This window comes from Bos grunniens, chromosome 17 (assembly GCF_055505025.1).
Source record: "Bos grunniens cultivar Pamir isolate PY7600 chromosome 17, Bosgru_T2T1.0, whole genome shotgun sequence".
Taxonomy (NCBI): domain Eukaryota; kingdom Metazoa; phylum Chordata; class Mammalia; order Artiodactyla; family Bovidae; genus Bos; species Bos grunniens.
In genome coordinates, this window is record NC_141181.1 from 54,877,730 (window position 1) to 54,900,892 (window position 23,163).

General features: G+C 47.7%; 1 protein-coding gene across 9 annotated transcripts in view; it reads right to left on the reverse strand.

Annotated features, from left to right (window-relative positions):
* HVCN1 (hydrogen voltage gated channel 1) overlaps positions 1-22,853 on the reverse strand; it is a 34,854-nt gene extending 12,001 nt beyond the window's left edge. For 2 of the 9 annotated variants that reach the window (XM_086347734.1, XM_086347729.1), the window contains exons 1-4: positions 20,693-20,830; positions 20,263-20,345; positions 15,346-15,385; positions 489-773 (exon numbers count right to left, since the gene is read on the reverse strand). In XM_086347734.1, coding sequence (XP_086203860.1) covers positions 489-773; positions 15,346-15,366 — 306 coding nt within the window. In that variant the 5' untranslated portion in view covers positions 15,367-15,385; positions 20,263-20,345; positions 20,693-20,830. Of the gene's footprint in view, positions 1-488; positions 774-15,345; positions 15,386-20,262; positions 20,346-20,380; positions 21,129-21,169; positions 21,309-22,718 lie in introns of those variants that run through there. The other 7 variants (XM_086347736.1, XM_086347735.1, XM_086347731.1 and 4 more) reach the window with 7 other exon arrangements.
* Positions 22,854-23,163: the final 310 nt, after the last annotated feature.

The window sequence follows — 23,163 nt, forward strand, 5'->3', positions numbered from 1 at the left end:
TCAACCATCACTGGTATCTAGTTCTAGAACATTTTCGTTACCTCAACCGGAAACTACATCCATTGAGCGGTCATTCCCCCTTCCATTCCCTCTACTCTGTTGTCTCTGTGGATGTATGCATTCGAGACATTTCACATGAATGGAATTGCGAGACATGTGGCCTTCTGTGTCTGGCTTCTTCCATTTAGGATCGTGTTGTCAAGGGGCATCCACACTACAGCACGCATCAGTGCTCCATTCCTTTCTGCAGCGGAGTAGGGACGGAGCACATTTTGTTTAATGGATTCATCAGGTGATAATTGACTTTTGAATTAGGACTTACTCTGCCCCTGACAACAGGGGACCTGCCCTGCACACGATCCGTGCTGGGTAGGTATCTGCGGAGTGAAGGAACTGGTGACAGAGATGGGCCCCCTCCCACCTGACCTTGTGACTCTGGGCTGATGGCTCTGCCCCACCCAAGGCATTTTGGGCCTCTGCCCACCTACCTGAAACCTGTGGGCGCTGAAGAGCTTCCTCAAAGTGGTCCTGAAGTCTAGGCGGGGCCTGGGCACAGGGGCCGGGGCCGGGGTGGGGTCAGTGGCTCTGCCCTCCTCGGCCGAGGCTGAGGCCTCAGTGGGCGGCGGCTGCTCTTCTTCCTCCTCCTCCTCCTCATTTTCCCACTTCTTGTAGTTGATGTTCCAGGCGTGGTAGTCGTCCCCGACGACGGTGAAGTGTTTCAAGAACTTGCTCATCCTCTCGGCGGGAGCCACCCTGGCCCTGCGGGTGACTGCCTGAAGAAAGGGGGACAGAGAGCAAGCGCTCAGGCAGCCTGTCCGTCAGTCTCCGGGAGAGCAGAGCCCCCGCTAGGCCGGGCCCCAGGGTGAAGACGGTCCGGCTTGAGAACCCTGCGAGCGCAGACCGTGAGGTCACAGTGGTTTTTCGTGCATTTATTTTTGGAATCCAGGGTCTCAGCGCCAGTGAGGCAACAGGAAACCCCAGACTCCGTCGGGCCTGCCACTGTGGTCTGGTTGGCAGTAACCAACAGAAGAGGTACTGCCTCCCAGTTGCAAAACACCCACCGCAGGCCCACATGTAAATACCGGAAGACCCAATAGCAAGGTGCAGAGACATCACAACCTAAAAACCCAGAGGTGAGAGTTGGCAGGCCAGGGAGAGGGCAAAGGCAGAAGTAAAAGTGCCCAGAGTTTCACACAAAAGCGAAGCCACCCTCGCCACTGATTGGTCCTAGAAAGGTCTGGGCAGCAAGTGGATTTTTCCTGAGTTCAGCCAGTGCTGTTTTAAATAATTATAGACAGTTGTTTAAAAGACCGATGACTTCAAAGTGAAAAAGCAAATAAGCTTCCCACTCCTTTACCCAACTTACCCTCCCAGACATCAAACTTTTTCTAAAGTTCAATAATGAAAACTTCCAGGTATGGCTAAGAGAAAAGGCAATATGATCAGAATAACAGGAAAAGAGAGCCCCAAACAGACCCAGCTCACTGTGAGAACCTGGATGTGATGGCAATGGCAGTCCAGATCAGTGAGAAAACACTGGTGAGGTTAGGACATTTGGCTTTTCCAACAAGGGGGGGAAAAAATCCTACCTCACGCCACACAGAGAACAAATTTCATTTGTATTAATCTATATAAATGCATTTAAAAGTCTAAAAACAAAATACAGACAAGTATCTTTATGACCTCAGTACTGTGAAGGACTGCTTAAATAAGACAAAAAACACAAAATAAATCAATAGACCTGACTCATCAAACCTAAAAATGTTTGTCTCTCACACATACACACACCTGTACAAAGTAAGACACGTCACAGACTGGGAGTAAATATTTGCAATGCATTTAATAGACAAAGATTTTAGTATCCAGAATATAGAAAGAAATCTTACCCACAAAAGACAACTCCATGGAAAACTAGTTAATGGATATTACCAGTCAGGTCACATGAGAGGAAACCCAGATAGCCCAGACACTCAACTTTACTAATATTTAGGAAAAGGTGAATTGAAGTAACAATCACACACCTTTTCATTCCTCAGATTGGCAAGAATTTTAAAATCCACAATAGCAAGCAGTGAATGTGTGAGGCAGTGGGGGTCTCTTGAACCCTGAAGGTAGGAACGACACTGGCACCACTATTTTTCCAAGCAATCTGGTACTGTTTTGTCAAATTGAAATTATACTAGTTAATGATCTCGTAATCCCACCCCTAGATAGGTTTCAAAGAGAAACTCGCCCACATGTACTCAAATCAGTGACATGTTCAAGAACGTGCACTGCAAATGTTCACCTAAATGGTAGGAGATAGAGAAGTGAATTTTCTCTATTCACGTGATGGAATTTTATACAGCAGTTAAAATGAATGAACCACATCTCTGTGTATCACTGATGACATCCATGTGTACCCCCTCAGCAGTACTGAACACAGAAAGATCACTCCCTTTCTTCAAAAACATCCTTCACTGGCTTCTCAAATCCCACTTTCTGAGTTTCCTGCTACCTCAATGGCTACCAAATACTACCAGGTATTATTTTTGGAATGTGTGAAAATGTGAGCATAAACATACGAAAGAAAGAAATTTCTGCTTCTGACCAATGACACAGTAATTGGTATAAACAACCATACCAGTTAGAGCAACTGCCGTAAGAGTAACTATACCAGTTGGAGTACCTGCCATAAGACTAGATAAAATATAACTCTACAACTGGGTAAAACGTATGACATTTACTGTGATCCTTGAAAGAAGAGAAACAAGTAAGATGAGCCCCACAATCACTCTAGCCTTCTGCCTGGAGGTACGTTTTGGACTGTGGAGACAAAGATTATAGTTCAGGATTATTGAACTTTACTTCCTCAGGAATTTGCATGGCAAGGTACCAGAGAAAAGGAAGCAGTACAGAGAGAAAACACTCCAAATATTGGACTTAGGCTGAGTCCTAAACTTCACATGTGCAGAGCAAGACTCCATGAAACAGGGCAAAATATAACTTTCAGGAAAAAACAAAGCATAAAGAAACTCTCAGGGAACTGTGAGCTGAACAAGTACCAGAGAGTTACACAGGTCTGGGTTGGGAGATCTGTGAGTTCCAAACAACGAGAGCAGAGAGATCTTGTTGAATACTCTTGAGTGTTTAGTAGAAATTCTAGAAAAGTCACGCCTTATATATAGACCTAATCTAGCCCTCCAGTCAGGGCTACCTTAGACCTGTCCCAACCAAGCTTAAAAATAAGGCTTTTAAAAAGATCATGCTTCTCTCTAAGTAAATTAACTGCCTCTTGGAACAAAACTCAGTACTCTGTTGAAGAAGACAGCAAAATACTCTCAACAACATAACATTCATAATGTCCAACATATAATAAAAAATTACCAGACAGATAAATAAGCAGGAAAATGTGGTCATAAACCAATAAAACATCAGCTTATTAGTTCAAAAGGGATGGAGATGATGAAATTGGCCAATAAAGGTTTGAAAATAGTTAATTATAAATATGTTCAAGGATTTCAAGGAAAACATGAACTTAATGAGGGAACAAATGGAGAATCTCAAAAGAAAAATGGAAACTATAAAAAATCCAAATGGATACTCTAGAATTGAAAAACACATAAATGAAAAATCACTGGATGGGCTTAACAGCTGATTAGATGCTGCAGAAGAAAAGATCAGGGAACTTAAAGATAAAAAAATGAAACTATCCAGTGGAAGCAAGAAGAGAAAAAAAGCTAGGGCTAAAAAAAAAGAACAGAGCTTCAGGGACATTAAGTTCCTAATATACATGTACCTGGAGTACCAAAAAGAGAAGAGAGGGAAAATATTTGGAGAAATAACACCTGGAAAAAATCTCCAAATTCAATGGAAAAATACAAACATACAGGTCCAAGATTCTGAGTCCCCAGAATACCACGTGACCTAGAGCAGAAGCCCATCAAGTGCCTCTTGGTGGAGGGCCCTGGGGCCTCCAATTGCTGGGTTCTCAAGGTTGCCCAAGGACCAGGCCCACAGCCAACCTGAATCTTTCTGGGTGGTTAGTGGCCATGATGCCCTCCACCAAAACACTTCATCTGGCAGATAGAAACCTCTTGCACTAATTCTCAGCATGGTGGGAACCTCAGGGTGTGCTACAAAAACCACATTCATATTTTATACAGAAAACTTTTTTTGAAACTTTGCATCCAGTAAAGAAGCAACTTTTCAGTAATTTGGAATGAAAATATGGCACCCAGCAGAGCAGAAAACAACTCTAGTTTTAAGTCAAAAATCCATCATGCCAGAAACAGCAAAGTTCCAGAAAAGACAAAGAGCATGAAAACATTGTGAGCCTCGGCAACTTCACCACCCACCCTGGACTCTCAGCTCTCGGCACCCGCCCACCCCCAACCTTGCCCAGACAGGTGGAAGGACTGACTCAGCGAGTTGTGGGGACCACCAGCCTTAGTCCTGGCCAGGAGCAGACCCTCTGTAAGCACCCGCTGGTATTATTAGTCCTCAATAACAAACACTCTCCACCTCCACTCCTCCGACTTCTTCATCACCTGTGGATATCTCGGTTCACTGGTTACTGGGCCCAAACTGTCTGCCTCTGCAGCCCCATGTGTTTAGTCACATGGACTGAAAGATTCCTTTTCTGGCTGAAGCTAGATTTAGTTGCTTCTATCATGTGCAATATGGAGAATCTAGACCAGTGGAGTCCCTGGCCCTTAACTGTCCCCACTGCTCCTGCATTAACCCTTGCTGTCCCAGTGTATTCTGGCCCTGCTCTCTCTGGGGTCACTTTTCAGTATCAAAGCCCACAACTGTGGTTCCCACCTGGACTGGGCTGTCTCCTCTCACAGTGTGGACTTTCTGTTTAACAGTCTTGCCTCCTCTTGATTTTCCTCCCATCTCTGGCTGCTCTTCCTGTACCGTGTCCCTGCCTCCACGCCACCGCCAGTCCTCGAGTCCCTGACCCTGAGCTCGCCCTGGCACAGGGCGACTCCCCTCTTTGGTGGTCTCTGCACATCTGCGTTCTCAAGGCTGCTCAGGTGCCAATCAGTCTCCAGTCTGCCGTCTGATTTCCTGTCAGGTCATTAGTCTGCTGTGATCCAAACTGAGCTAATTTTTTTTCTTCCCTCCCAAATCTGCTTCTGCTTCCACACTGGCCTAGGTCACAGAGTCACATCGGCCCTGCCACTCAAGTCCAGAACGAAAGATCACTCTTGGCTTCTCTCTCTCCATCAGGCCTGTCAATCTAACCTCCTGAACACCATTCCTCCTGCACCTTCTCTTTGTCTCTCTCCTACCACTCTCAACCTCTTTTTGGGACACTTGCACCAACCTCCTGACTTGGCCTCTTACCTCTGACCCTTTCTCCACCCAGTGGTGGCCAGGTCACCTTGCTCCGGTGCTGGGCTGGCTGCGTCCCTGCCCTTGCCTATCTCCCTCCCCTCCTTCCCATTGCTTTCAGTCCCTCCACCCTCACCCCCTGCCAACTGCTGCCTTCAGGACAAGGTCAAAGCTCTCTTGGTTCCTTCCCCAGCCTCCACCACACTCCAGTTACACTAAACACACTGTGGTTCTGGAATAAACCACTCTCTCTTGCTTCCAGAACGTCACACGACCCGCGCCCCCCCCGCAACCTGGGATACCCACCATCTGCCTCACCCCAGTTCTTCTTCAGGTTTTACAGAGTCAATTTTACCTCCCTTGGGAGGACTTCCTTAACTGCCACATGTTGGGTGAGGGTCCTTCCTCTACTTGCCCATCAAGCCACTAACGAACACTGACATCTCAAGGTTGTCTGACTCCAGCACTAGTCTGTGAACCCCGGGAGGGCAGATGTTGTTCCTCCCTCAGTCACAGGGAGGGGCTCAGTATTTAATAAACGATTTAACAACAAAACCGCAGGAGCTACCCATCAAAGGTAATTGCCTACTTCTCGTTTAGACATGACAGGTATTATACCAGAAAAATTACTACCTGGGAGAGAGGGGGAAAAACAAACAAACAAACAAACAAACAGATCTACAATTGATGCAGAAGAAAGTTTTCTTGTGAATGTCTATTTTTCAGACTCTGAAGCTGTCATCTGCAGGAGGGGGAAAGTCCCTATTTCATGGTCATCCAGCAATCACTGAAATAGGTACTTTTTAAGAAATTCATCTGACTGCTGATTCCCAGGGCCGAATGTCTGCTAAGTCCCCATTTCCCCATTCCCTCTCAGAGCCTACTTTTGGGGACTTAATTTGCTTATTAATAAACACGTGTGTGCATGCATGCTAAGTCATTTCAGCTGTCGTCTGACTCTTTGTGATCCTATGGACTGTAGCCTGCCAGCTTCCTCTGTCCATGGGATTCTCCAGGCAAGAATACTGGAGTGGGTTGCCATGACCACCTCCAGGGGATGCTCCTGATCCAGGAATCCAACCCATGTCTCTTATGTCTCCTGCACTGGCAAATGAGTTTTTTTACCAATAACGCCACCTGGGAAGCCCCATTAATCAACACTCCCACCCCCAAACAAGACACAATAGCAGCAACATCTATTATTGCTGATTGTTTATAATTTGTTATAATGGCACGCTGGTAAGTTCCTTAAATGCACTATTTCATTTTAATTCCTAACAACTCTCTGAGGTCAAAGTCATCATTTTGGGTCTGGGTGAAAAAGGTGGTATGTCCAAAGTCACACACTCAGAAAACGGCAGAGCCACGACCTGCCCTTGGGCTGGGCTGTACGACCTGGAGGCCCCCATGTTACAAGACATGGCTGAGAAAAGGCCAGGCAGGCTGTGACCAGAAATCTGCCGGCTAGGAGGGTGCAGTGGGTTGAAACGTGGCTGTCCCAAATCCATGTCTACCTGAAACCTCAGAATGTCACCTTGCTTGGAATGCAAGCCTTGGCAGATGTCAAGATCTTGCTGGGAATTCCCTGGAGGTCCCAGTGGTTAGGACTCCCGGCTCTCATGGCCAAGTGCCTGGGCTTCAATCCCTGGTCAGGGAACTAAGATCCCACAAAGAACACGGTGCAGTAAAAAAAAAAGAAAAAAAAATCTTGACATAAAACCATGCTGGATTTAGGATGGACCTTAAATCCAGTGACTGGTGTCCTTATAAGAAGAGGGGGGACTTCCTTGGTGGTCCAGTGGCTAAGACTCTGCACTCCCAGTGTAGCGGGCCCACGTCTGATCCCTGGTTGGCGAACTGGACCCCATATGCTGCAACTAAAGAGCTGACATGCTGCAACTAAGACTCGGCACAGCCAAATAAATAAATATTAAAAAAAAGAAAAGAAAAGGAGGGGACACTCAGAGGAGAAGGCCATGGGAGGATGGAGGCAGAGACTGGAGTGATGCATCTACAAACCAAGGAATGCCAGAAACCACCAGAATCTAGGCTTCCCAGGTGGCGCTAGTGGTAAAGAGCCCACCTGCCAATGCAGGAGACTAAGAGACTCGGGTTCAATCCCTGGGTCAGGAAGATCCCCTGGAGGAGGGCACGGCAACCCACTCCAGTATTCTTGCCTGGAGAATCCCACGGACAGAGGCGGCTGAAGGGCTACAGTCCATAGGGTTGCAGAGTCGGACACAACTGAAGCAACTTAGCACACACACACCAGAAGCTAGGAGAAATGGAGCCGACCCTCTCTCTGTAGGGCCTTTCCCTGGTGGCTCAGAGGGTAAAGCGTCTGCCTGCAATGCAGGAGACCTGGGTTCAATCCCTGGGTCAGGAAGATCCCCTGGAGAAGGAAATGGCAACCCACTCCAGTACTCTTGCCTGGAAAATCCCATGGACAGAGAAGCTTGGTAGACTAGTGCATGGGATCGCAAAGAGTCGGACACAACTGAGCTACTTCACTCACTCACTCACCCCCTCTGAGCCTCCAGAGGAACTGAGCTGGCCAACCCCCTGATTTTAGAACTCTGACCTTGACGACTGAGAGAATAAATGTGTTGTTTTAAGCCATCTGGTTTGTGGTCATTTGTTATGGCAACCCCAGGAAGCTAAGACAGAGCGGGTGTGCTTGAGTCAGCTCAAGGGTGCCACAGATCAGGCGCTCTCTCTTCCCCTTTATATTCATGGGCCACACACCGGTCCCACACTCCTGGGATGAAGCAGGCTCCTTTGGAGGTCAACAAAACCACTTGGAAGAAATTTATTTCTTTTTGTTTGCAGCATATCAGCCACCTCCACCTCCTCTTGCTCTCACTGGATGCTAACAATAATCCTGAGAAATTGGCTGGGCAGGGAGAGGCAGTCTCTCCATTCTAAAGAAGGGGAAACTGAGGTTCAGGGAGGAGAGATCTACTGCCCAGAGTCGCCTGGTGTAGCAGGGTGACAGAGGTGGAGGAAGGAAGGCATGTCTCTGCACCACCTGGTGGGCATGGAAATGGGTACGTCCTTCTTAGGAGGGCGATGAGGCAGTTTCTTTCATCTTTTCAAAGGATATTTGAGTCTCCCTAATGTGCCAGGTGTGGGAGCAAAGGAAGGATCAGCCTTAAACTAGTTTCTACAAAACTTTAAATGTCTGTATTGTTTGACCTGACACAAGGGACTCATGCACAAGCACAAAGACACTCACACATGTACTCACTGCTGTCCTGTTACAACCTTAAGGTCCACGGTTAAATACGCTGTGGGAGACCCACACTATGGAACACCACTCCGCTGTTAAGAATGCCCTACATCAGTGTGGCTGCAGGGACTGACACAGAAATGTCTCTCTCCACTACGGTCAAGTGAAAATCAGCATAGTACTAACTCTAACCCTAACCAGACCACAGTGTATAATTTCATGTTTGTTAAAAACAAAATCAACAACCCAAAGCAAATCGTTACTTCTGTGAAGCAAAAGGGGTTGGTACTGGGTTGGAAGGTGAAGAGAAACTTTTTTTTTTCCCTGTTAGATTTAACAATAAGAAATAGCCATTTTTGGAGTCAGATCTAACCTACAGAGAATGAAGTATTTGGGTGAAGGGAGAAGGGAGGAAGAATTTTTTAAAAATATATGTACACACACACACACACAAATCCAATATATACATAACTGGAATCCCTAAATAAGAGAACCAAAACGATGGAACAGAATGGCTTAAGATATAATTCAAGAAAACTACTGAAACAAGACTTTTTTAAAAATTACCATTTTTGCAGATCAAAATTGGTAGAAACGGACAATTATGTGGGTCAACCTAATATCTACCTGTTTGTTGTTTTAATTTCTTATACTGAGAACTTGTTTGTGTACAGTTTTTGAAAACAAACATAAGTAGTAAAGTTGACATATGAACTCAATTCTACTAGCTTTGTTCTTTCTGAGACGCTCTGTCAATGAGAGGAAAACATGCCAGAAGAGCTGATTTTAAAGCAACAAGAATGATAATATTGAAAGAAGTGGAATCAAGGTTCTGAGATGCAATCATTCCTCCCTCAGGAGGGGAAAATGGGGACTTGCCGCATGGCAATCACCACCACCAGTGGACAGCCGATGGACTTGCATCTCTTACCTTCTGGGTCCAGGGGTCTTAACACCCACCCAGGCAGGGTCAGAGACATTGTCCCGATCCCTGCCTTCCCTCTTCTCCTACAAAGCTGACCTAATCACTAAGCCCTGTGCATTTTAGCATCTAAATAACCCTTGAATCCCGGAGAAGGCAATGGCACCCCACTCCAGTACCCTTGCCTGGAAAATCCCATGGGCGGAGGAGCCTGGTAGGCTGCAGTCCATGGGGTCGCTAAGATTCAGACACAACTGAGCAACTTCACTTTCACTTTTCACTTTCATGCATTGGAGAAGGAAATGGCAACCCACTCCAGTGTTCTTGCCTGGAGAATCCCAAAGACAGGAGAGCCTGGTGGGCTTCCATCTATGGGGTCGCACAGAGTCGGACACAACTGAAGCGGCTTAACAGCAGCAGCAGCAGCAACCCTTGAATCCACCACCTACTTCTCTCATCTTCTGCCTCAGCCTCCTTGCTGGGGCACCTCCCTGTCCCAGCCTGCACATTTTACTTGAAGATGTACATCCCCTCACTGTTCTCCCCATCGCTTTTACACTCTTGTCAACAGCCTGAGAGCACTCCTTGAAACACAATCTTGTCACTCCCTGTGCAGAAAAGGCCTGGGGCTGTGGCCTTAGAAAAGTCTGCCTAGCCCCTGGCTGGAATCTGGAAACTTGTATTTCAGGAGGGTTCTCATCTGGTGAGAACAGCTCGCTGTGCCTGCACTGTTTTTGTAAAAGACATTGCGGTTTATGTTGAATACCTGCTTTCCTCAGGGTAGTCTGGAACTTCCGGAGTTTGGAAGGCACCCATGTGACCATCTCTTAAATAAAAACCTCGAGTGCTGAGTCTCTTAACAAGCTCTCCCAGCAGATAACATTTCACATGTGTTGTCACAACTTCCTGCTGGAGGAATTAAGCAAGTCCTATAAAGAGTCAGTTGGACATGACTGAGCGACTAAACTGATGTGACTCTGACGGGAGAGGAATCTGAAAGCTTGTGTCCGATCTCCCCTGGACTTCACCTCATATACCTTTTTCCTTTTCCTCTGTAAAAATCTTAGCCATGAGTGGAACTGTGTACTGAGTCCTATGAGCCCTCCCAGTGAATCAGTGAACCTAGAGTGATCTTGGGGCCCAAATATACTCCCTCATATCAAACTCTCCTTGGGATTCCCACTGATCTTAAAGACACAGGGAATTCCCTGATACTCCAATGGTCAGGACTCTCTGCTTTCCCTGCTAAGGGCCCAGGGTTCGATCCCTGGTCAGGGAACTAAGATCCCACAAGTTATGTGGCATGGTAAGGAGCAAAAAAAAAAAAAAAAAAAGACCAAAGTGCCTTCCAGAGACATACAGCCATTGCACAGGCTATGACCTCTGGCTGCTTATCTGATCTCACCTGTTACCAGTCTCTGGTCTGGCCACATGGTCTCCATTAGCCCTCCATACTCAACAGGTTCCTTCAACCACAGGCCCTTTGCACGTGTGATTTTCTGTCAGGAATGCCATCTTATCATTTTTCTTTGCGTCCTGCAGGAGGCCTCTCTCAAGCACCCCAGCTCCAGGAAGCTGACCATGTACCTCCCCTGCTGCACTCATGCATGGCCCACACCTCCCACAATAGAGACGGATGCACCCATTTGTATAATGGAGTCGCTTCCTCCCCCAGCTCCTCATTAGGGAGCTGGTTGGGTGGGCTCCTGCTCATGCTACATTCTCCACAGCCCTCATGCCTGGAAGACTGCAGGTTCCCACTAAACATACCTGGAGGGTGGAACGAATCCCTCGAGCAAATCTCTCCTCCTGGGGGACTCCTGCACCCCAGCAGCTCACGTTCTCTTATCACCACCTCCCCACCCCCTAGTCCCCAGGGATTTGTGTTCTGAGGAATGCCTATTTTTAAAATCAGGGAAGTCTTTAAATAAGCGTAGCAGCTTTTCCTTCTCTAGGGTGGGGAGGAAGTTTGAGGTTCATGAAAATAACCACCACGACGGCTGACTAGATTGTGGGGGGTGGGTGCTGCTTGCAGACTGAGAAGCCTGACCAGCAGCCCAGGTGCCCCCAGAGATGCATTCTCCAACTTTCCTCTCCATCCCCTGTGGGTCAGAATCACTCCTGCCTTGATGGAAGAGTCTGTTGACCTGGCAAGACAATCATGAGGCTGCGGAGGCAATGTGGGAGTTAATATTTAAGGTAGTGCAAACTGCAGAGATTGGAACTATCGCCAAAGCACCTGCCATTTTCTGAGCTCGGTGCAGAAGCCCGTGGCAACACACAGCAACAACTCTATGAGGCGGAGACGGAATCCTCTTCATTTACAGGTGCGGAGACTGAGAACAGAGAGGCCAAGCAACCTGCCCCAGGTTACACAGCCAGTGAGATGCAGAGCTCAGATTCCAAGCCAGGCTGCCTGGCCCAGAATCCCCTCCCTCCTCCACGACCTCTATGAACGCTGCTCTGGACTCAGCTGGTGAAGAAGGCCAACACTGAGTCAGGAGTTCAGCCTGGTGTTACTCAATAAGAAACACATTTTATACCCTGCCACTTAGGACATGCTAACATATATACATTCTATAACCAACATTAAAGTTACTATGTGAGAGACTTAAGTTCTCCACTTTGTTCTATTTCTTAGGAGGCTGATTGAAGCCCATTAATGGATTTCAGGAATCACCAATGGGTTGAGTCTGAAACACATGGCTACAGTAGGACATGTTTTGTCTGTTTCCCTGGAGGAGGGAGAGGATAGCTGTTGGAAAGCTGGCAGTCCTGCCCCAAGTCTGTGATTTGGCCATGTTAACTGGGAAGCATAAGTCAGGCTGCTATTTGTGTTTTGAAAGCATAGAAAGAAATGAAAGCATAGAAGTAAAAATATATAGTTACCCAGCTAGAAATTAGGACCTGTCACCAGTATGACTGAATCATCTGGGCCACCCCATCCCCCAACATCTTAGTGATGCTTCAGCTGCGGAAAAGACGAGATAAACAAGAGTTCAGGGCGCCCCTCTTTCTTGCCCCTCTGTGGCTCAGTCCTTGGAAGGAGGCCAGTGCAGCTGCAGTTTAACCAATGACTCTCAGATCTGCTGCACATTGGAACCACTTGGATGCTTTAAAAACAAACAAACAAACCCCAGTGCCTGGCTCCCAGGCCCCAAGACTGTGATTCAGTTGGCTGGGGAGTGGCCTGGGTGGTTGGGATCTCCATTGTGCAGTCAAGGTCAAGAACCAGCATCATGAATGAACCTGGTGCCTCCAAACACCTTATGAGAAAGGTGCCAAAGGGCCACAAGGATTTCTAAGCACACCCGGAAACCAGGTTGCCCAGATGTGGCTGGTGACAGGTGACTGAGCTGAGGACTAGGGCAGGTGATGGGCTGAAAACCCACTTGATCCTCATGATGGCGTCAGCAGCTCCTGTGTATTAGGACGGCACACTGCTACGTGCTCTCCAGGCGCTATCTTGTTTGATCCTCACTGTTCCCATTTTACAAAAAAGGAAAAGAGAAGCTCAGAGAGGTGGGCAGGGGCAGGGAGGGCCTCTCAGGAGGGCAGGTGTCCAGAGCCTGCTGAGGGCCCCTCTGATTACAGCCGGCTACAGCAGATCAGGAGTGAACCATGGCTAAAAACCCCACCAGTTTCTCCTACAACAGAGCTATTTTGCTCCCTAAAGCTAGAGGGGGCTGGATGATTAAATAGCTCCTAAATGCAATCCTATTAAAACAATTTTTTAAAAAACATAATTAACTTCATTGGGGTAAATTATTAAAAGGAATGTGTTTTAGAACCAGTAAGAGGCTTATTTGCTAGAAGTGGCCCTGGTCCAATCTCCCCTAGCTGCTCACAATGCGGCCGGGACCACCCCTTGTTTCGGCCTCTGTGCGATGAAAGACAGGCTCCCACCCCCAGGGCCCCCCTGAGGTGTGTCCCTAGTTCTGCATTCCAACACTGCTTGCCCCGATGTTTCTGTGTCTTTACCCACACTCCTGAGACCTGTCCCTGCAGCCAGACCTCCTGACCCATCCGGACCCCTAAGTTTTACCTGCTGTCATTCACCCCAGTGAGTAGACCGTCACTCCACATCTATTTCTTTTAGTATTACTATTGTGAAAACATGAGGAAAAACAAATTCATAATTCCAACACACCAAATTTATCATCTACTTATCTATCCATCTCATTCTCTAATCTTTTACAATTATAATCAAAGGCTACCCACAACTTTGTATCTTTTTCCCCCCACTACTTATATGCATCAGACTTATGCCTTTTTAATGGCCGAGGTTTTTTAACCACAGAAGTCAGTGCTCTCATTATTGTGTTTTCTGATTGATCATTTTCAGCATCTTTATCACCAATTCAAAGGCCACATTTTTACACATGTTAACATTTCTGAAATCTGGCCTGCAACTGCCCAGGGTCAGTGCTGTGTCACAGTAGATCACAGGAAACAGGCGGCCCTTTTCTTCCTCACAGCACATGAAATAATGGTGCATTTACAGTCAAGGGCATCTTATGGACTAAGAAACACACGCATTTCTAAATTGTGCTGTAAATGATACTTTTGCCTTTCTGTGGGTTGCTTCCTTTCCCGTAAGTGAGACGACCAGGTTTGATTATGACCATTTTCATGACTCCTGATACACCCAGTCAAGTTTTTTCCAGCAGTTGTGTGGGTTGATCCAGCCCCTCGTGAGATGCAGCAGTGAGCCGGTTTCACCACAGCATAACCATCATCGAGAATTTCCGCTTGCTTTTTTGTTTTGCTTAGTAGGGAGCGATAAATGAAGGAAACTGTTCCATTTGCCTTTCTGTGAATAGTAATCATACCTGGAACTCAAGGAGCACCTGTTACTGGGTGGCAGGCACTAAGCTTACGGTATCTTATCAGGAATTGTCACAACAATACGGAGGGTGATTGTCATCCTCTACTGGAAATGCCACCAAATTTCATTAATGCAAAGATGGACATTTTCCCCTTATTTCAACATTTCTGAAATCAGAATTGGTAGCATGTTGTAAGGGCCATTGGTCACTTCCCCCTCCCACACTGTAAACAGCTTTAAACCAGAAATACTCTTACAATTAAAGGGGCCACCAATTTGACAAAATGCAAGATCATCACCATTGTCTCATGGTCCTCTGCCCCATTACTCTGCTGCTACCCTGAGCCTCTGGCGCTGCCCTGACAACTCCACCTGGCCAGGCCTCTAGAAACTCCAAGAGAACAGCTGAAACGGAATTCACCGTTCAGCCGTCCTTCCCACCTTGCCCTACCCTTCACAACCAACGTCTCTTCAAATCCAACAAGCCTGCGCCTCAGATATCAAGGACAGAAGTTATTAGTCCTACTCTGGACAGCCACACAATACAGGAGGCAGAGCATTCGCTTTGCCATCAGGCTAGGTTGGAAGCCCATTTCTGCCACTTCCTGTGTGATCTGGAGCAAGTAGCTTTCCTTCTCTGTTCCCAAGTGTCTCTACTTGTAAAATAAGTGGTCAGGAGGAGTCCTGATGAGCTCAGTATTGGCCTAGCAATGGTCTCCTCAACTTCTCTGGACGTGCCTTCAGGAACAAGGGTGGTAACTTGGTCTCATTTTCCAGATAAGGAAACTGAGGCTCAGGGAAGTGAAGGGCATGACCAAAGGATAGAGGGTTATTAAAATGCAGAGCTGGGCTTTGAATAGTTTGTTTCTGATTTTGAGGCTATCTTGAGGTTCCTCCCGTAGCTTTCACCTCTGACTTTAAACACTTTGGTATGGTGCAAGCACCCCGAACACGTGTTTTCCCTCCATCCTGTTAGAAACATCAAACAATTATCTTCTCAAGGCTGGGAGCTCCATTAACTCTGCTAGTCCACCCGAATTAATTTACCTTTTCATTCCACGTGGCCATTTTCCTGTCTTCTCAGGATCTGGAAAATAAGAAAACATTTGTCCAGATCTGTCATCCTGCCAGCATTGCCTTAGTATGCGTTTTCCAACACTTTCTTACAAATTATTTTTAACTTGCTTAAGTTAATAGTGTCTGAAAACAGTAAATAGTAAAGTTCAAGCCATATGTGGAAGGATGACCTCCTGAGTATATACTCAAAGAACTGAAAACAGGCACTCAAATACATGCACATAAATATTCACAGCCAAAAGATGGAAACAATCCATGCCCGTTATCATATGTATGGATAAGTAAAAGATGTTATATCTATACAATGGAATGTTATCCAGCCATAAGAAGAAATGAAATACTTTTGCAATACATACAAATTATCGAATCATTATGTTGTACACCTGAAACTAATGTTGTATGTCAATTATATCTTAATCAAAAAGAAAGAAGATTCGAAGTACTGACACATGCTACAACATGAATGCACCTCTAAAACATTATATTAAGAAGCCAGACACAAAAGTCACACATTACATGGTTCCACTGATGTGTAATATCCAGAATATGCAAATCTATACAGACAGAAGGCAGGCTGGTGCTGGCCCGGAACTGGGGGAGAGGGGAACGGGACAGTGACTGCCTAGTGGGGACACAGATTCCCTTTGAGGTGATGAGAATATTCTGGAACTAGATGGAGGTGGTAGGTGTACTACATCAGGAATGCATTAAATGATACTGAACTGCTCATTTAATTTTAAAACTTAATTTTTAAAAAATTTAGTTTGATGTGCATTTAACTCCAATTAGGAACCAGGCAGACATGTTAGTGTTGAGACTGCTCTGGAAAGCAGGAAGGAATCTAACTAAATGTTCACCACTGAGGCACTGGTCAAGTCAGTCACGGTACATCTATGGTACATCCAGTACTGTTAAATGTCCATAGGCGGATGAGGAAAGATGTGAGGAATGTAACAAGTCTCCCATCACTTTATAGCGTAATATGATCCCATCCATGTGAAAAGATGATATATGCGTTAAAAAAAAATCTGTTAAGGATAGAGCTGAATTCTGCACAGTGGTTACTGATGAAGATTTGAGGGTGTGGTGGGTATTTTCTCTCTCTTGGCTTCTTTCTGAAAGGTCTGAACTTTTACAATGACTATATGTGACTTCTTAAAGTTTATTTTTAATGCAGGTAACATATACAGTAAAAAATTGGACACAAAAAGATATACTATGATAAGTCTTTCTATTCCTGGTCTTTCCAGAAACATCCTCTCCTATCAGTTTCCCATGTAGCCTTTGGAGGTATTCTATGTCTTCCCAAGCACAGTCTTATTTATTCTTTTTTTTTTCCCTTTAAATGTGAGTTCTCACACTGCTCTGAATCTTGCTTATTTCCCTTTAGGGTGTGGGAGGCTGAAAGATGCCCTGCCCAAAGATGCATGGTCCAAATTCCCAGAACCTGTGAATGTGCCCATTTACATGGCAAAAGGAACTCTGCAAGTGTGATGAGACATCAAGATGGGGCATTATCCAGGTGGACCCAGTGTGATCAGAAGGGTCTTCACAAGTAGAGTGAGGGAACCAGAAGAGATGTGATGACAGAAGCAGGGACTAGAGTCAGATTTGATGTTGTGCTGTGTTGAAGATTGAGGGAATGGGGTTATGAGTAAAAAAAAAAAAAAAATAGATATAATTGATAGCTTGTGGGAAGGTACTGTGTAGCACAGGGAGCTCAGTTCGGGGCTCTGTGATGACCTAGAAGAATGAAATTGGCAGGTTTGTGTATACATAGAGCTGATTTGTGTTGTTGTACAGCAGACACGAACACTGCAAACAGTGCAAAGCTTTTCAATTCAAAATTTAAAAAATAAGTGAGGGTAGCCTCTAGAAGTTGGTAAAGGTAAGGAAACAGACTCCCCTCTAGGAGCCTCCAGAAGCAACAGAGCTCTGCGAAGACCTTGATCTCGCCATACCGTGACTGATTTTGGGCGAGAGACCCCTAGAACTGTAAGATAATAAATTTCTGTTCTTTTAAGCCATCAGATTTTTGACCCTTTGTTACAGTGGCCACAGGAGACTAACACAGTGAGCCAGAGACTGTCTTTCGCAGGATGTTCTAGAGCAAATGCAGCCTTTGGGTGACTGCGTGGGATTCCCCTGAGGGAGTGTGTAGTTCCCACTAGCAACCAACATTTAGAGTGTTTCCCAATCTTTTGCTGCCCGTGTTTCAATGAATAACCTTATACGTTGTGTCACGCAGTCGTGTCCGACTCTCTGCAACCCCAAGGACTGTAGCCCACCAGGCTCCTCTGTCCGTGGGTTTCTCCAGGCAAGAACACTGGAGTGGGGTGCCACTTTCTTCTCCGAGGGATGTTCCCAACCCAGGGATCAAACCCTGGTCTCCAGCATTGGAAGGCCGAATCTTTACCATCTGAGCCACTAGGGAAGCACCTATATGGCATGTACTACTTTTATAACTTAAAAAATATTAAAATTTTGAAAAAAATCACGAAGACTTAAAAAAATAAAATAAAAAAAGAGTTCTTTCTCTCCCCACGGTAGCATGCTCAGGGCACAAGGGACTCTCAGTTTCTTGCTGGTTGACTGGCAGAGCAGCCTCTGCAACCAGCACAGCTCACCTGGGTGTGTTCCTGTTCCAGCCCCTGGGGGCCCTCACCCTGCCCTCAAGAGATGGGGCTCAAGTGGAACCACTACCACAAGTGAAGGTGAAGGGAAAAATTCAGGTACCCTGGAGATTTCCTTCCTCCACAGGACAGGAAACAGAACTAGCGCATGCATAGAAAAACACCCAGATTCACTCATTCAAGCAACGGAAAATTTAAACGTGCCATGACCTCCCCATTATACTAGACAAAATAAAAATGAGAAAAAAAAAAGCCCCATGCTCATGGGACTGTAGGGAAACTTGCACACAATACTGGGGATAATTTTTCTAAAGAGCCACCTGGTAATAAGTGGTGTACATCTTTAGGATGGCCCTTGACTGGAACACACCAGTTTGGTGACTGTGACTCAAAAATCATTTGAACCTGAAATTATCACAACATTGTTAGTAGCTATACTCCAATATAAAATAAAGTTAAAAAGGAATTTGAAAGCAAGAAAAAAAAAAGTGCAATTTGGATCACACTGTTTTAAGCAAAGTTGGATAATGGCTAGAACCTGGAAATAGCGGCTAGGTCCTATAGTAGGGAAAAGCTGAAGAAGGCAGTGATGACAATTCTGAGATTTGTGTAGAAATGTAGAAAGAAGGTTGTTAAGCAATGAGAAGCAGAACTGTAATGGTTGAGCACACTGCCTGCAATTGTACAAAGTCATCAGAACTTTTACTCAGTGCAAGGGCCTTTCCAGGGGGCTCATTGGTAAAGAATCTGCCTGCCAATGCAGGAGACACAGGTTTGATCCCTGGGTCAGGGATCCCCTGCAGAAAGGAATGGCAACCCACTCCAGTATTCTTGCCTGGAGAAATCCATGGACAGAGGACCCTGGCGGGCTACAGTCCATGGGGTCACAAAGAGTCAAACACGACTTAGCAACTAAACAAAGACAACTCAGTGCAAGGCACGGCCCCGGCTTCTGGGGAATCCAAAGTGAAGAGACAAGAAAAAGGTCTGGGCCCTGGTAGACTGACATTTTAGCCAAGAAACACATAAGCAAGATAACATCACTTGGAAGGAAGAACAGTAATGCAACAAAGGGCAGGCAAAGAGTGGCTCCTGCAGGTGGGGGTGGGCAGGGAAGGTTTCCAAGTAGGTGACTTTCATGGTGGTCTCTGAATTGCAAGGAAGTACATCACAAGAAGATGGAAGGGATGAGTGTTACCGGGAGAAGGAAGGGCCTGTGCACAGACCCTGAGAGAGGTTTTCATATGTCCCAGGAAGGCAGAGGACATCAGTATGGTTGCAGTGAGCAGAGGAATGAGCATGGGAGAAGAGTCAGGAATCAATCAAGGCCTGGCTGTGCAGAGATTTCAGAAGACAGTGCTGAGAGTCTGTGAGTCAAGGTGGGGATGCAAAAGAGTGACCAGATTCACAATATGCTGAGGCGTAGGACCTGCGGCTGGCCAAGATGGAGGGGATTAAGAAAAGAGCAGGTTTTGGAGTAAGAATACCCTAGGCCTTCCTCCTCCTTGCTAAACTGGGGCTGAGGGTGGGATCAGGAGCTACAGAGCAGTTCTGGAATTGTGCAAGCCTCAGCGTGAAGATTTTCAAAACCCTGTCCCTGCTGGCCTTTCCTTCCAAGTCAGAGAGGAAGGTGTCACGGGCCCCAGCCTTGGTCTTACTCAAGAAGCTTTCAGCTGCTGGTGGGGCTGCCGAAAATACTGCAGATCTCAGATAGCTCTGAGCGACCTGAGGTTGAAGGACAGAGAAGTGCTCTCAGATGGCCAGAGATGGGTGGAGACAGGGCCTGGCCTGAGTCAGGCACTGGGCTAGGCCTTCACACCAACCATCTCATATAGTCTCCTCAGCAAGGCTCCAAGGCAGGTACCAAGCTTAATCCCAAGGTTAAGGATAAGCAAAGGAAAAAGACAAGGAAACTGAGGCATGGAAAATCAAAGTCCCATCGCTAAACCTGCCAAGAGCCCTGTGCCCAGTGCGGGTGCTGGTACAGGCCTGGGAGTTTCTGGACCAGGGGGCTGCACCATGCCTCCTCTCTGAGTTTAACCTGGCCCCAAAGCACTGTTCTTATTCTTTGGCACCCCCTACCCAGGTGAAGGATTTGCTGTCCACAAAGTTCTTTTTGCAGTGATGAGCAGGTAGGCTCACCCTGGCCTCTTCCCGTATTCCCAGCACTGGTCTCTCCCTGCCGTCTCCCAAGGGTGTAGGACCCAGGCAGGGCAGGCCTGATGAGTAAGAGAACTTAGGTATTCACACCGACCTGGGTGAGTTCCGGCTCTGCCTCTGCGGGCGGTGTGACCCCCTGGCGAGTGGCTTGGCCTCCTTGAGTCTTGGTATCTTCACCTGTAAGAGGGAGACAAGGATGGTACCCAGCTCACCTGTTGCTGCTGCTTCATGGCATGTGAGGAAGTGAAGGCACCTGGCCCAGGGAATCACTCCATACAAAAGGGTAGCTTTCATCCACACCCTCGTTTTCAAGGTGAGGTGCACGCGTTGTCTCCTGTCCTTCCCCTCTACAGGGGGGCCCTGGGTTATCACTGCCCGCCCGCGTTGCCCTGAGCTGGGAAACGCTAGAACCGCGGGCAACCGGGGACCCTTGGGATCCCGCGGGGGGTCCCCGGCAGGCTCGGCTCGGGCTGGGAGGGCTCGAAAAAGGGCCGCGCGCCCCGGGCCAGCCCCGGAGCACTTACTCTGCGCCCGGCCTGCCCGCAGCCACCGCAGCAACTGCGAGCTCGGCGTCTGCAGGGCCGCCCCGCCCGCTTCTTCCTCCCGCCCCCTCCTGCCGTCCGCCCTCTAACTCAGTCCGCGGCAGGCGGGGAGCTCCGGCCCGGCTCTCGGCCCCCTTGCCCTCGTTCTTGCCTGTCAGTTTCCCCGCTCGTCTCTGGTCTCCCCCGACCTGGCCCCCTCCCGCTCCTCAGGCCCGAGCCTGGCCTGGGCCTCCTGCAGTCCCGCAGACGGACAAAGGTCTCGCCCGTGGGAGCCAATCGCGAATCACGAGAATCCTGGCCCCGGAGACCCTAAGGGGAGGGGCAGGAGGAGGGAGACACTTCCTTCCTCCGACAGGGATGTATTGCCCGCGGGTCCACCTTCTCCCCACCACACACTCGGTGAAGCCCGGCTGGCTCCGGTTCGCTCCCTCCAATCCCCCCTCCCCAATTCCTGATTACTTAAGCGTGAGCTGAGTGTCCCCTGCACAGTATCTGTAGGCAGGGGGTGGAAGGTGGGCAGAATGCCCTAAGCCGGTGGCCAACTTCGAAGCTGTCAGAAGCCCCTGGACCGGGAGTGGATGAGGCTGGAGGTGAAGAGGGGGTGCCGGTACTGACAAGAGGGAGGAGCCTTCCGGCCTGGAGGCTGAGCGCACCCTTGCTCTGTGACTAGTGCTCACCCCCTGGCTCAGCTGCACCATTCCTCCTCTGCAGGCCCTCCCTCGCCCAGGCTTCCCCAGGACTCTGTCCAGACCTTCTTTCTGGGATGGTTCACACTGGTCTCAGTTACTCCGTTAGCCTCCCTCTTCCCCCAAAGTATCACTGGTCCCAAACATCCAAGACCTGAAGGCATCTGTCTTCTACACACCTCCCTGGAGTTGTATTGTTACTAGGTTTCTGTGGCCACTGTAACAAGTTACCACAAACCTAGTGGCTTCACTTCACTTCAGTCGCACACCATGTCCGACTCTTTGCGACCCCGTGAACCAGAGCACGCCAGGCCTCCCTGTCCATCACCAACTCCTGGAGTTCACCCAAACCCATGTCCATTGAGTCGGTGATGCCATCCAGTCGTCTCATCCTCTGTCATCCCCTTCTCCTCTTGCCCCCAATTCCTCCCAGCATCAGGATCTTTTCCAATGAGTCAACTCTTCGCATGAGGTGGCCAAAGTATTGGAGTTTCAGCTTCAGCATCAGTCCTTCCAATGAACACCCAGGACTAATCTCCTTTAGGATGGACTGGTTGGATCTCCCTGCAGTCCAAAGGACTCTCAAGAGTCTTCTCCAACACCACAGTTAAAAAGCTAGTGGCTTAACATAACACAAAAATAACACTTAAAACAGCAAAGCACTAGAGGTCAGAGGTCCAGGCCGGTCAAGGTGTTGGCAGGGCTGTGTTGTATTTCTTTTGAAAACTTGAGCCGGGTTTGGGGCGGGATCCATTCCTTGCCTTTTCCAGCTTCTTTGCATTCCTCGACTGCTGGCTAATCACCCTGACCTCTGCTTTCACCATCACGTCTCTTCTCTACATCTGACCCTTTCCCTCCCTCTTAAAAGGACCTTTGTGATTATACTGGGCCCACCTGAACAATCGATATTCTCAAGATCTTTGACTTAATCACGTCCTTTTGCCATGTAAGGTAGCATCTGTACAGGTTCTGAGGATTCAGTGTGCTGCCTAGCACAGAGATACTCTTTCCATTAGCCTCTGTTGAGTCTGCTCTTCCCAATCCTGTCTCCTGTGGGGAGCAGGCTTTCTCAAAACAGCTCAGTCTGATCTGACTTCTCAGTTACATTTTGTTACTACAGGAGAGCCATCCTGGTCCCTGGGGTGTAGTCTGGCCCATTCTAAACTTCCACTTTATATTAGAAACTCCCTTCCCACCCCCAAGGCCAGCTAGACCAAGTGGAGAGGGTGTGGGGACTGTACCTCCCAGCCCCTTCCCCGTGTTCATTCCCTGAGGGTCGGGGAAGGGAAGAGGGTGAGGGAACAGGTTAAGGTGCCTCCCACCTCAAAGCTGCAATCCTCTTTTTGTTGGCTTTAACAACTAGTCCTGACTACCGTTTTAAGCCAGAGCAGACAGCTGGTGGTCTCTACAGACCCCACCAAGACCAGGCTCAAATGCTGCCCCTGGCTTGACCCTCTGGCTGACCCCTGCTGGAGGCTCCACTTATTACTGTTCTCACGTGTTGCCTTGTTGACCCACCTGGAAAAGCCTGCAGCTGCTAACCTGACCTATGTCCTGGAGGCTGGGGCCACCAGCAGGGACCTATTCCCATACTTTTTTTAGGAATCAGGATCCTGAGGGAGCTGGTCAGCAAGTATGGAGGATTTAGTAATGTTCCCAATACTGCTATCTTCACTGGAATCCCTCGACTACTTGGTCATCTTGCTGGACAGGAGAAGATCTCAGTTGTGTTAACATCTTTAGCAGAGAGTCTGGCACGTAGCAGGT